Source organism: Oncorhynchus mykiss, chromosome 3, assembly GCF_057628025.1.
Source record: "Oncorhynchus mykiss isolate SJ-2025 chromosome 3, ASM5762802v1, whole genome shotgun sequence".
NCBI classification, from domain to species: Eukaryota; Metazoa; Chordata; class Actinopteri; order Salmoniformes; family Salmonidae; genus Oncorhynchus; species Oncorhynchus mykiss.
Window position 1 is genome coordinate 27,022,681 of NC_143024.1, and position 14,609 is coordinate 27,037,289.

General features: G+C 42.0%; 2 protein-coding genes across 2 annotated transcripts; both read left to right on the forward strand.

Annotated features, from left to right (window-relative positions):
* The first annotated feature begins 144 nt into the window (after positions 1 to 144).
* zmp:0000000951 (uncharacterized) lies at positions 145 to 6,492 on the forward strand. Its single transcript, XM_021592762.3, has 3 exons — positions 145 to 265; positions 4,103 to 5,006; positions 5,224 to 6,492. Exons 2-3 carry the CDS (start codon positions 4,120 to 4,122, stop codon positions 6,032 to 6,034), a joined length of 1,698 nt encoding a protein of 565 aa, XP_021448437.3. The 5' UTR covers positions 145 to 265; positions 4,103 to 4,119; the 3' UTR covers positions 6,035 to 6,492.
* A 104-nt stretch (positions 6,493 to 6,596) lies between these two features.
* ppox (protoporphyrinogen oxidase) lies at positions 6,597 to 14,247 on the forward strand. The gene is made up of 13 exons (XM_021592753.3): positions 6,597 to 6,761; positions 8,380 to 8,487; positions 8,634 to 8,768; positions 8,873 to 8,988; positions 9,127 to 9,259; positions 9,350 to 9,494; positions 9,623 to 9,816; positions 10,390 to 10,450; positions 10,591 to 10,709; positions 10,814 to 10,927; positions 11,756 to 11,905; positions 12,811 to 12,853; positions 13,013 to 14,247. Exons 2-13 carry the CDS (start codon positions 8,401 to 8,403, stop codon positions 13,144 to 13,146), a joined length of 1,431 nt encoding a protein of 476 aa, XP_021448428.1. The 5' UTR covers positions 6,597 to 6,761; positions 8,380 to 8,400; the 3' UTR covers positions 13,147 to 14,247.
* Positions 14,248 to 14,609: the final 362 nt, after the last annotated feature.

Consider the following 14,609-nt stretch of genomic DNA (forward strand, 5'->3'; position numbering starts at 1 on the left):
CGTGGCCAGCCAGACTACACACACCTTGCTCCACCTGAAAAAAAATCTATATCCTGGAAGCAGGTTCTGTGGTTTATTTACAATGCAGCATGTGACTGACTTGGTCAACATTGAAGTGAATGGGGTTCAGATGTTATTCCTAAAGAACTTACCACCTCGGCAAACCTCCAGAAGACAAGGATTACTCAATACAAGAGGAAAAAACACTGTAGTGATATTAGCCTTAAAATCAAGTCTGCAAATTATTTTATTTTATCTCTGCAAGGTAAGTAGTCTGTCATTATTTATGCTTAAGTATTCTCCATCCTCCATCCAACTAAATCAGTATCTCTTTACATTACAGTAGACGGGATAAAGTGCTGTAATGTAAAATGCAACCCTCAAATCACATTATTTCTTACTCCATAGTGTTATGTAGTAGGTAGTGTAGTGTAAGCACACAGTTAGGAAACACATTGACAGGATACACTTCCAAACTCCATTCCCCCAGGAGGCAGCAGGTGCTGTCAATGAAGGTGATAGTCAGTTCAGTAGGTGTCAGGAATGGAACATAAAGTTGGATGCCAACCGCCAAAAAAGTATTGTTGGTGGTGGTGTAATGCTAGATTAAAAAACATGAGCTGGCGTACACCCAGAAAAAAAGTTTGTGTGGAGGTGCTGACTAATGGCGAATAAACTATAAACTATCAAAATAAAGAAAGTAACACACAAATTGCTGGGAGTTTATATATGGAGTGTGCAAATACCCATTAAATTACTGGGAGTTGATGTATGGAGTGTGCAAATACCCATTAAATTACTGGGAGTTTATATATGGAGTGTGCAAATACCCATTAAATTACTGGGAGTTGATGTATGGAGTGTGCAAATACCCATTAAATTACTGGGAGTTTATATATGGAGTGTGCAAATACCCATTAAATTACTGGGAGTTTATATATGGAGTGTGCAAATACCCATTAAATTACTGGGAGTTTATATATGGAGTGTGCAAATACCCATTAAATTACTGGGAGTTTATATATGGAGTGTGCAAATACCCATTAAATTACTGGGAGTTTATATATGGAGTGTGCAAATACCCATTAAATTACTGGGAGTTGATGTATGGAGTGTGCAAATACCCATTAAATTACTGGGAGTTTATATATGGAGTGTGCAAATACCCATTAAATTACTGGGAGTTTATATATGGAGTGTGCAAATGCCCATTAAATTACTGGGAGTTTATATATGGAGTGTGCAAATACCCATTAAATTACTGGGAGTTTATATATGGAGTGTGCAAGTACCCATTAAATTACTGGGAGTTGATGTATGGAGTGTGCAAATACCCATTAAATTACTGGGAGTTTATATATGGAGTGTGCAAATACCCATTAAATTACTGGGAGTTTATATATGGAGTGTGCAAATACCCATTAAATTACTGGGAGTTTATATATGGAGTGTGCAAATACCCATTCAATTACTGGGAGTTTATATATGGAGTGTGCAAATACCCATTAAATTACTGGGAGTTTATATATGGAGTGTGCAAATACCCATTAAATTACTGGGAGTTTATATATGGAGTGTGCAAATACCCATTAAATTACTGGGAGTTGATGTATGGAGTGTGCAAATACCCATTAAATTACTGGGAGTTTATGTATGGAGTGTGCAAATACCCGTTAAATTACTGGGAGTTTATATATGGAGTGTGCAAATACCCATTAAATTACTGGGAGTTGATGTATGGAGTGTGCAAATACCCATTAAATTACTGGGAGTTGATGTATGGAGTGTGCAACTACCCATTAAATTACTGGGAGTTTATATATGGAGTGTGCAAATACCCATTAAATTACTGGGAGTTTATATATGGAGTGTGCAAATACCCATTAAATTACTGGGAGTTTATATATGGAGTGTGCAAATACCCATTAAATTACTGGGAGTTTATATATGGAGTGTGCAAATACCCATTAAATTACTGGGAGTTTATATATGGAGTGTGCAAATACCCATTAAATTACTGGGAGTTTATATATGGAGTGTGCAAATACCCATTAAATTACTGGGAGTTTATATATGGAGTGTGCAAATACCCATTAAATTACTGGGAGTTTATATATGGAGTGTGCAAATACCCATTAAATTACTGGGAGTTTATATATGGAGTGTGCAAATACCCATTAAATTACTGGGAGTTTATGTATGGAGTGTGCAAATACCCATTAAATTACTGGGAGTTTATATATGGAGTGTGCAAATACCCATTAAATTACTGGGAGTTTATGTATGGAGTGTGCAAATACCCATTAAATTACTGGGAGTTTATATATGGAGTGTGCAAATACCCATTAAATTACTGGGAGTTTATGTATGGAGTGTGCAAATACCCATTAAATTACTGGGAGTTTATATATGGAGTGTGCAAATGCCCATTAAATTACTGGGAGTTGATGTATGGAGTGTGCAAATACCCATTCAATTACTGGGAGTTTATATATGGAGTGTGCAAATACCCATTAAATTACTGGGAGTTTATATATGGAGTGTGCAAATACCCATTAAATTACTGGGAGTTTATATATGGAGTGTGCAAATACCCATTAAATTACTGGGAGTTGATGTATGGAGTGTGCAAATACCCATTAAATTACTGGGAGTTTATGTATGGAGTGTGCAAATACCCATTAAATTACTGGGAGTTTATATATGGAGTGTGCAAATACCCATTAAATTACTGGGAGTTGATGTATGGAGTGTGCAAATACCCATTAAATTACTGGGAGTTGATGTATGGAGTGTGCAACTACCCATTAAATTACTGGGAGTTTATATATGGAGTGTGCAAATACCCATTAAATTACTGGGAGTTTATATATGGAGTGTGCAAATACCCATTAAATTACTGGGAGTTTATATATGGAGTGTGCAAATACCCATTAAATTACTGGGAGTTTATATATGGAGTGTGCAAATACCCATTAAATTACTGGGAGTTTATATATGGAGTGTGCAAATACCCATTAAATTACTGGGAGTTTATATATGGAGTGTGCAAATACCCATTAAATTACTGGGAGTTTATATATGGAGTGTGCAAATACCCATTAAATTACTGGGAGTTTATATATGGAGTGTGCAAATACCCATTAAATTACTGGGAGTTTATATATGGAGTGTGCAAATACCCATTAAATTACTGGGAGTTTATGTATGGAGTGTGCAAATACCCATTAAATTACTGGGAGTTTATATATGGAGTGTGCAAATACCCATTAAATTACTGGGAGTTTATGTATGGAGTGTGCAAATACCCATTAAATTACTGGGAGTTTATATATGGAGTGTGCAAATACCCATTAAATTACTGGGAGTTTATGTATGGAGTGTGCAAATACCCATTAAATTACTGGGAGTTTATATATGGAGTGTGCAAATGCCCATTAAATTACTGGGAGTTGATGTATGGAGTGTGCAAATACCCATTAAATTACTGGGAGTTTATATATGGAGTGTGCAAATACCCATTAAATTACTGGGAGTTTATATATGGAGTGTGCAAATACCCATTAAATTACTGGGAGTTGATGTATGGAGTGTGCAAATACCCATTAAATTACTGGGAGTTTATATATGGAGTGTGCAAATACCCATTAAATTACTGGGAGTTTATGTATGGAGTGTGCGACTTTCTTTATTTTGATAGTTTATGTTGGTGGTATTGCAACCGCCGTTAAACCTCATTGAAGAAGAAGAAGAATATGAAGAAGGTGATCGTCAGTCAGTATCCCAGCCATAAAGCCATAAAGGCTGTGGGTTTTGTTTGGTGGCCATGAGGCCTTTTGTTTGTTTTTAGCCTTTAGTTTGGACATGCCTTTGGTATTTTTCCTTTTGGTACATTTTATGTTTAGTCACCAACTGAAAAAATATATAATACGCTTGGACTGGCTGACCAAGAGGTCAAGAGCCTAGGACCTCTAGACAAAGAGAGTGCAACAATATTCGTAGGCTAGTTATTGGTTTTGTAACAAGAGCATCTTGTACAATATCAAGTCTTAGGAACACATAATTGTGACAAATACCTTTATACTCATTTGTTTTTTCTCAGGGAGATGAACTGAGCTCATGATGACTGGGAAACTGAGTGAAGAAATGGTGGAGCTGCTGCTTGCACCATGGCGATCGTCTCCACGGGCGACGGGACTGGAGGGCAAGCTGGTGGCGGCGTTGGAACTGTATGACCACTTCCCTTTAGATGTGGCTGTTACTGGGGGAACCCAGGAGGCCAACACTCAACTGGCCAGAGCACTGTGTGGGTTAGGAAATGAGGAGGAGGAGGAGGAGGAAGAGGAGGAGGAGGAGGAGAAAAGTGAGGATGAGGAAGCTAGTGATGATGATGAAATTGAGATTTCGGGGACTCTGACTAAAGTGTTTGAGAGAGAAGGAAAAGGACAGGTTAAGGAAAGTGAGCAGGACGACAACAAGAGAGATGACCCTCCCACTGAGAACCAACCGATCGTCCTGCACCCCAAATCACCAATGGTCCTGCACCCTAAAATCCCCAACATTCGGATTTGGACAATTCCAAGCCTCGATGGCCAAAACCACCCTATTGAACACTTCGATGTGTTGGTGGTCCTCACCTCAGTGCAGCACCAGGACAACCTCTCAGGGCCTATCATGGAGCTCCGCGACAGGGACCAACCGCTGTTCTTAGTCAGAGCTGAACAGGAGTGGGACCTGGTCCAGGAGAAGCTCACAGGACCCTGTAAGACCTGTGCCTGGGAGAGAATGAGAGCCCGTCAGATGGAGATTGAGAGGAAGAGGCTGGCAGCCACAGCTGGAGATGCTGAAGTCCCAGAGGATGTGAAGCAAACGTTACTAGAGTTAAGGGAAATTGGAGCGACCATGACTACAGCTCTGCCTGAGCTGAGAAAGAAAGCCTTCTGTCAGTTCATGGTGGATGTTTTCAGAGAAAACAGAGTTCCAAAACTGCTGAGGAATGACGAACAGTGAGTGTGTGTTTAGTCTCATGTTATGGTTAATTGTGCAAACAGTGTGTACAGATCATTCATATTCATGAAGCTACATGGCAATTTTCCAGATTCAGAGTAAATAATCAAGTTTGTACCTTGAGGAGATACTGTAAAACAAACCATAATTATTATTTTTTTACCCAAATCACACTTCTTTGTATCATTGCATCCTTGCTTGTATCCTTCCCTGCAGGTCTCTGCTGTCAGCTGGACTGAGAATGGACAAGCTGCATCCGGGGGACATTGATCAGAATGGACACCTGTTCCAGTCCAGAGATCTGACCAACCCTCCATCCAGACTTCTCTCCGCCCTCACGGCCTTGGAGCACCTCCGACTGGACCTGGGGGTCCTGGGGCAGACGGGTTGCGGAAGCTCCAGCCTAGTCAACTCCCTCCTGGGCTTGAAGAACCAGGACGAGAGGGCGTCTCCCACTGGAGTCACTGAAACCACCATGGAGGCTCTGGGGTTCCCACACCCTGAGCTGCCTAATGTCTGGCTGTGGGATCTACCAGGCATGGGCAGGGTGGGGGAACTGGCTCCCTCATCGACCAAGACAGATCAGAAGGCTCTTTCATCTTCTCCGCAACCTCCATCTCCATTCCCTCCGATGTCGCTGACTCCTCTGCACCCACTATGTGATGTCTACATCCTGGTCTCGCCTCTCAGGCTTAGCCAGGTCTGTGTCCAGCTGCTGCAGAGTCTGTCAGCTCAGGGGAGGATGTGCTACCTGGTCCTCTCCAAGGCTGACCTAATGGGGGAAGGAGCTGTTGAAGAGGTTAGAAGGTGGAGTGAGGAGGCCCTAGGTCGACTAGGCCTCAAACATACCACTTTCCTGGTGTCAGCTCTCCACCCAGGGGAGTTGGACTTCCCCAGGCTGCAGGAGCTGTTGTGTAGTGCACTGACTTCCCACAGAAAGGCTGCCCTTGTTCATTATGTTGTAGAACTTTTGGAATCAGAGGTGTGGGGGGGAAAGGACCAGGCAGACCCTTGTAAGCTTCAGTGACATGTAATTTCAACAAACTATATTTGTTTTGTTTTATTTAACCTTTAATTAACTAGCTATATAGCTAGGTACATTGTTTTTTTTATCTGTCTCCTGTTGTATCAAAGCCATGATGTGAGACGTCAGAGGCTCTGGATAATCTGAATGACTGGGTCCATGTTCTATATTAAAATCTAAATCAAATCTAAGTTTATTGGTAGTGTACATGAATTTAAAATTGAATCAAATTGTATTTATCACATATGTCAAATACAACCTTACAGTGAAATGCTTACTTACAAGATTTGCAGGTGTTATGGCAGGAGCAGCAAAACACTTATATCTCCAACAGTGCAGTAGAATGTCTCACAAATACAATACAAATGTACAAATAATCATTGTATGGTAAAGTTGTATCCAGTTTATGAAGGTATGGGTCATTGTGGTTTTAAGCAAATAAAAATAAATAAATTAAATACAATTACCGGTATTCAAATGAGTCATTGTATTTATGAACGGTTATGAACTCCACATAGCAATACAAGAAAGCAGCCATGTTGTAAGTGCTTTCCCATACACTAGATGGCAGCCATACAGAAAACAGAAAGAACAAGCAAAGGATTTCCAGCAAAAAAGACGAAATCGGTGATTGTAATTGGTTGTTCAAAGCAGCGACGAAGTCCTCTGTCATCAACGTTATGTCACGGAGGTTCATATGAGTCGTGACTCCAACTTTAGACCGCACAAGGTAAATTCTAGACATTTCTACATTTATTCCAATAAGCATATCGATATGTCTGTTTACCTCTCGTGAAGTTGTGCCTTCCTTTGCAACGTATGCTACACTTTTCCCCCAGTTGTGTTGCTTGCTAACCGGCTAACAACGTTTACGGTTATTTTGAATGCATTGGATAACACCTGACAACAGGTGTTGTGAGCGAAGACTCCTTCAAAACAACTAACGTTACTTTGTTGAATTAGATATGTTGCCGGTGTATTGTCATTTACAGTAAAACTGCACACAACCGAATGACTGCCTTTGGCCCCTAGTGGAATTTGGCATCATTCCTTTGCACGTTCACTGGCCTTACTTACCAACTAGAGAAATAGCTAGAAAATCAACCTTTGTCACATACGCCGAATACAAGTGTAGACCTTACCGTGAAATGCTTACTTACAAGCCCTTAACCAACAGTGCAGTTCAAGAAGAGTTAAAAAAATATATATTTACCAAATAAACTAAAGTAAAACATTATTTTAAAAAGTGTTCACAATAAAAAATATAATCTTCAAGCTAGCTGTATTTAGGCTATTGCTGTATCCAGCTACTGCTAGACATATACTCAACTGTTTCCCGACTGAAAACTGTCACTGACTGTACAAGAAAGTATTTATTTCAATAGTACATTTCTCTTGTTTCTCTGAGTCTCCAGACAGCAGATTAAAAGGGACTGTCATTATGTCATCTTATCAGGGGCCACCACCCAGACCCAACCCTCCTTCTCCACTCAGATTAGTGGGAGACATAGGCTACAACTCTCTGTCAGTCATCTGTTTGATGAGTGAGAGACACCGTCATATTGTTTTAGTAACGGGCCCTTGTAGCTAACTAAACTCAACTCCGTGGTGAAGGAAGTTTCTGATTATCTCCACCAATGGAGTTGAGCAGGGACCAGGCTTTGTGGAAGTCAGTCACTGACTACATCGATTCGGCCAAAAATTTAAATTATGAAACACTTACCTTGTACCTATGTTTGTCCTCTGTAGTTGGGTGCCTTTGTCCATACTTTTTACCAAAACGTTTGTCAAATACAACCACTGACCATTTCCACATTTTCTATTGTTCAAAGATTGCTCTAAAACGTACATTATCCTGCCTAATCTGAGATTCAATTGGCACATGACATACCATTTTAGAGCAACAGAAAATAGGAAACGGTTGGTGGTTGTATTTAATGAACGTTTTATTAAAAAGTATGGATTTCAGCGAACAGGCACAGAACTACAGAGGACAAACATAGGTACACGGTAAGTGTTTAACAATTACACTTTTTAGAAGTATTGACCTTGAGCGAATCGATGTAGTCATAGCTGAATTCCACAAACCCTTGTCACTGCATCACCCTGTGGGGAAGCTCATCTTCAAAAACACTTCCTCATGGGGTCAAGTAGGCTTGGCCAGGCCACTTGACAGTTACCGGTCTGATAGTGTGCAGCTGTCCTTGTTTCCCCCTTCGTTAACCAAAGCCAAGCGTGGTCCCTTCACTGAAGTTTCTACTAACATGACTTGGCTTGCTCAGTTGCTCTTAATGCCATTTGTCTGGTACAGAATAGACACTACAGCCCTGTTCTGTCCCATTGCACAGAGCTGGGCATCGTAGGGCTAAATGCAGAAGACAGTGGCTGTCCTGGGAGGGGGGATCGGGGGCTTGTCAGCCTGCTTCCACCTCAGCAAGAGCCCCCAGGTCTCCAAGGTAAATATCATTACCACAACTATCTCCACATATGCTGCATGCAGGTAGACTACATCTGTACTGTAAGGCCAAACATACTGTAATTTAGCTGTTATTACACTATTATGAGATGCCCTGCACAGGTACAACATTGTCTGTCTGTGTAGATAGTCCTGCTGGAGAGGGCTGGACGGTTCGGAGGCTGGCTAAGCTCAACTCGTAGGGAGGATGGAGCTGTGTTTGAACATGGACCCAGAGGGATTCGACCTGCAGGAGCCGTGGGACGAAACACACTCAACATGGTAGGCACTGTGTGTGTGTGTGTGTGTGTGTGTGTGTGTGTGTGTGTGTGTGTGTGTGTGTGTGAGAGAGAGAGTAGGTAAAAATCGAAGTCTGTTTTCTACAGGTGGAAGAGTTGGGGCTGGAGAGCGAGGTCCTCCCAGTCACCTATGATCACGTGGCCTCTAAGAACCGTTACCTCTACGTGGGAGGCCAGCTACACAAGATGCCTTCTGGCTTAGGGTAAGGGGGGGTAAGGATGAGTGATAAAATAGTACCATGTTAGACACAAACAGCTATGTTCATGCATTCACAACATGGTGAAATGAATCAACTGTAGGTAGTCCGTCACCCTCTGTCCCTCTCTCTCCCTCCATCCAGTGGAGTAGTGCGTACAGTCCCTCCGTTCTCTCGTCCTCTGGTCCAGAGCGTACTGAAGGAGATACTGATCAGCAGAGGAAAGGAGGAGGATGAGTCTGTTCATTCCTTCGTGTCGAGAAGGCTGGGCACTGAGGTGTGATGGTGTTAAAAAAAGACCCTAAATGATGTCCACACAACTTCCACATCAGTTCAGAGTGACAGTATGCTCCTCTTCTCTCTGCAGCTTGCAGACATTGCCATCGACAGCCTGTGCAGGGGAGTGTTTGCAGGGGACTGCAGGAAGCTGAGTGTGCGCTCTTGTCTCCCACCACTCTACAACGCAGAGAAGGCCAGAGGTTCCATCGTCCTGGGGATGTTGCTGGGCTCAGGTGAGAGAGAGTCCGCCACCACACCGAAGCTACATAGGAATTCTGAGAGTCTAAAAGGTCCCCATAACAGTCATATTGCTGACCTGTCTAAATGAGTAGATGAATAACAAGTGTGACTGTCACCCCAGGCCCTGAACCAGACGTACCCCCCTCTACCCTGGCCAAGAGGGCCGCTCAGGAGAACTGGGCCCAGTGGTCACTAAAGAGGGGCTTACAGAACCTTCCAGAAGCCCTGGAGGAGAGGATGAGGAATGGGGGACGTGTAGAGGTGCACAAAGACACCCCTGTGATGGGGCTAAGTACTAATGGGACTGGCTGGGAGGTGAGACTGCTGGAGACCTGGGGGTTGGGACACGTGTGTGTACTGTCATTGCACTGGAGTTGTGGCGGTACAGTGGGGCAAAAAAGTATTTAGTCAGCCACCAATTGTGCAAGTTCTCCCACTTAAAAAGATGAGAGAGGCCTGTAATTTTCATCATAGGTACACTTCAACTATGACAGACAAAATGAGGAACAGGTGTCTTTTATACTGATAACAAGTTCAAACAGGTGCCATTAATACAGGTAACGAGTGGAGGACACAGGAGCCTCTTAAAGAAGAAGTTACAGGTCTGTGAGAGCCAGAAATCTTGCTTGTTTGTAGGTGACCAAATACTTATTTTCCACCATAATTTGCAAATAAATTAATAAAAAATCCTACAATGTGATTTTCTGGATTTTTTTTCTCATTTTGTCTGTCATAGTTGAAGTGTACCTATGATGAAAATTACAGGCCTCTTCTTTTTAAGTGGGATAACTTGCACAATTGGTGCCACTGTATATGCATTTTTAAGTTGTTTATTAAATTGAGTAAATTAATCAACTGATGTCTGTGGAATTGATTTTTTTAACAAAGATTCAACTGGAGGTCGGCACCATCAAAGCTGATCATATCATTTCTGCTCTACCCGCAAAAGGTAAATTAACTTTTACTAAACTTGACCTCTGAACCTTTTAACTTCAAACAGTGATTCTAAATTCAGTCCCTGCCGTTCTGCCTGTGGACCTGGAAGCCTGTGTGGTGTTGGTCTTCAGTTGTGAGTGTGTTTTGTTTTAGCTCTGGCCTCAGCACTGCCCTCTGCTGCACAGCCCCTGTCACAGCAGCTACTGGAGATCGCCACAGTGACCGTTGCCGTGGTAAACCTGGAGTACGAGGGTTCCGTCCTGCCTGTCACTGTGAGAACACTCAATGAGAATGAAGCAATTTGTTTTAGAAGATTCTCTGTTATTTTGTATGGGTATGCGTGTGTGTATCTGAGTGTTGTCTTGTGTGGCCTCAGGGCTTTGGCCACCTGGTGCCATCCTCAGAAGACAGAGGTCTCCTAGGGGTGGTCTATGACTCTGTGCCCTTCCCCCAGCACAACCGCACTGGAGGACACACCACCAGACTAACAGTAAGAGACACACAATATATATGTACTATATTCTCTCTCATACACAAACAATTACATAATGTGTGTGTTATAGGCCTTGCAAGAATATTTTCCTATGTTAATAATGCACAGCATGGCAGGGACCAACCTACCATGTATAAACCAAAGTGGAACCCATCAAGATATACAGGATTACACTCAGTGTAAATGATTCATGCTTTAGACGTGATGATGACAGATCCCCATGTCCCTTACACAGTCCAGCCCCATCCTCATTTAGGCTTATTGGGTCATGTCACAGGGAGGTTGTGGAGGGAGTTTCTGTTTGGAATACCCTGGTGTGGGAAGACATACTGTAAACTAACTGCAAATAGCCTCTGGTGCCATGTGACTTGACTTCTACAACATATGTCACTCCATTATTGATGTTCCTCCTCACCTTCTTAAGACATTATTTGTTTACTGGGCAGATGCCTGTTTCTCTAGACACGTCAGTTTATGCAAACAGACAAGCTGCTGGCCAAGGCAAATATGGTGCAGCCATCCGTGGGACTTCAACTCAGTAGCCCTGAACAAGGCTGTTGTTGGAATGTAGTTCCATTTCTTCACTGATGGTCTTATAGGTCCTTTAGGACAAAGGATGTTTGATTCATTTATTATTAAGCTGGCTGGCAGGCAGGCAGACAGACAGTTTTCTAAATCAGGGGTTCCCAAACCCAGTCCTGGGGCCTCGCCTGGGTGTACGCTTTGGTTTTTGCCCTAGCAGTACACAGCTGATTAAAATAACCAACTCATCATCAAGCTTTGATGATTTTAATCCGCTGTGTGTGTACTGTCTGTGTTCCCTAGGTGATGATGGGCGGGGCCTGGTTCCAGGAAGTGTTTGGGAATCCAGAGAAAGTGACTGAGCAGCTCCTCCTGGATAGGGCTACCCAGGCCGTGACATCACACCTGGGCGTTACCACACCACCTATCTGGAGCATTGTTGCATTACTCAAGGTAAGGTGTGTGTGTGTGTGTGTGTGTGTGTGTGTGTGTGTGTGTGTGTGTGTGTGTTTGTTTCAAGAGACTTGAATCAAAGGCCTCTTGTTCAATTTCATTCATTAACCACTATATATCACAAGAGGTCCTCATTGGGCCCTGGATTCAATTAGTATTCGAACCAACCTACCATGTATAAACAATCTATTCAGTTGAGCTCCACTATCATAACTTAGCCCTGTGCCAGGGGAGCAAGACTGGAGCAAACAGATCAACAAGCCTGTTGATGATCACTATCTCACCAGATAGATGGCTCTTCTCTGTTTCTGTATTGGTCTTTCTCCCTCTTTCCTTCTATGGAACTAGATAGGCAGGATGGAGAGAGGCACTGGGATGTTAGATCCTCTTCCCCTACTCCTACACACACATCTTCACAGACACGCACTACCCCAAGTCAGCTACATCAGTATTCATAGTGCTGCGTCTCCCTGATTCTAGCTCAAATCCTGATGCTCGCTGCGCTCCCATGTCAACCAACAACCAGGCAGCAGAGATAGCAGGAAGTTTTGAGCAAGACAAAGAGTTGAATTTGAATGGTATGCTCTGTATAGATAGACGACGCGATAATCACTTCCGAACTGACATTGTAGAGGAACAAATGTCCTATTTTTTAAATTTGTTGACAGGATGGATTCATCTTTCACTGCTATCTTCCATAAATGTGATCTGAGTGCCTGCTTTCCTGTCCAGTCACTCTTAGTTTTAACGTCCTCCACCATTTGTCGTCTGGTTCCAGGTCTGTATGTGCTTAGCCAACTCCTTGGCATTACGATGATAGTTAAGCGACGGCTTTAGCTCATACAGGTCTGGGATCAGGACAGCTAATATAATTGTTGTCTTAATATGTAATTTATCTTCTCTAGGACTGCATTCCTCAATATTACCTTGGACACTGGAAACGACTTGGTAAGATGAGGACAGTCTTCATTTAATAGATTCGACTTTTGCTTTTGTGCTGGGTATCTCTGATCTCTGTGCCCTGTATCGAAAAATAGGGTTCGTTTTTTTAATATACCTATCTACTGTGAATATCTGTTGATTTGGGCTTGGTTTTTCTATCAACAGAAAATATGAGACAGTACATCAGAGACCACAATCTACCCCTTAGTTTGGCTGGGTCCTCTTATGATGGCGTCTCGGTCAATGATGTCATCTTCAGTGGACGGATGGCAGCAGAGGGCCTTGTGGGAAAAGTCTAACCAGACGTTCAGGTTCCAACCATGGATATAAGCTTATATTGTTAAGAGATCTTGTTTTTTTTCCCCCAATCGCATTGCGTTCTACATTTAGTTTTGGTTTTACACAACTGTATCACCGGCCATGATTGGGAGTCCCATAGGGCGGCGCACAATTGGCCCAGCGTCGTCCGGGTTTGGCCGTCATTGTAAATAAGAATTTGTTCTTAACTGACTTGCCTAGTTAAATAAAGGTTAAATAAAAATTTGAATAAAATGTACATACAACTTACTAGTCACCCTCTGCATTTAAGCCCTCTGCAAAGGGATGTCATTTTCACGCACTATCCTTGATTTATAAGCAGCATATTTACGAAGTTTTCCATTTCTATCTCATTTCGACAAAGTACAGCTTGAACCTCGAGATGATTCTATCAGAAACAAAACTCTGTCTGAGACATCACCACTAGCCTGGAAATCACAGGTAACCCACAGAACAGTTCTCGTTCTTATAAAATATTGTTTTTGAAATAAAGGGCTGAATGAAGTCATATGTAGTCACTACGTAAAAGGGAACCACAATCTGAACTGTTTTAGGGTGATCTGTCCCCAAAAGCTTACTTCAAAGATTTCATTTTCAGAATGTAGATGTAACATTTTAAATTCAGGATGAGATTTCATCTTTTAGTTATGGTGCCTTTTTGCTAACAGAAATCACCGCCCCTTCATGAATGTACAGGCATATTTGATGTGGGAGACATGTAAATTATGTGATAATCAGTGGTGTGTATATCCCTACTCTAACTGTACTTTGCAGCCATCTATTTTTTACCCTATCCTCTCTGAATATAGCAGACAAAAATCTATTATTAATATTATGGTAAAGTATGTGCGCTGATGTTTCATCACCGTGGTAACAGAACCACACACACTGATGTGATGATCTCGATATGGTGATCTATCATGTATTTGGAATCTAATTACCATAAAGGAAACTTTTAATTTATAGAGTGCACGTACCGTGGCAAGTGGATGGCTTGATAATGTATTTTTATACACATGTGTTAAATGAAACTTTATTATTTGGAGAATGTTGCAGAGCAATAAATATGATGCTTTATCATCTTTTTGTCTACGTCATGGACTGTCTTAGTGAAGGTCAAAATGTTTGTTTAAAAAAAAAGAAAGATATTTTTTGACTTGCTTCAGGTCCTTTTCAACTGACATTGAATACTAATATATTTTACTGCCCATAGCCAGAGTCAGAGGAATGATCCTGCAGAGAAACAGCTTTACAACAGTGAGCTGATGACAGATTTAGGCCACAAGTCACTTCCCTCTGTGATCTACTTCACAGAATGAAATAAGAAAGCAACTTGAGGCCTTGAAAGTCAGTCGCATAAACGAGAGAGCAAGCAGGAGAGAGAGAGAGAGCTTTTGTCACTGCTGCCTCTCCTTAAAGCTATCTTACGGACAGTTTAGATGCC

Coding starts and splice junctions, on each gene's coding strand:
- ppox (XM_021592753.3), top strand. CDS start 8,401: ATGCAGAAGACAGTGGCTGTCCTGGGAGGGGGGATCGGGGGCTTGTCA. Junction 9,495..9,622: donor GGGGATGTTGCTGGGCTCAG/GTGAGAGAGAGT, acceptor CTGTCACCCCAG/GCCCTGAACCAGACGTACCC. Junction 10,928..11,755: donor GACACACCACCAGACTAACA/GTAAGAGACACA, acceptor TGTGTTCCCTAG/GTGATGATGGGCGGGGCCTG.
- zmp:0000000951 (XM_021592762.3), top strand. CDS start 4,120: ATGATGACTGGGAAACTGAGTGAAGAAATGGTGGAGCTGCTGCTTGCA. Junction 5,007..5,223: donor CTGCTGAGGAATGACGAACA/GTGAGTGTGTGT, acceptor CCTTCCCTGCAG/GTCTCTGCTGTCAGCTGGAC.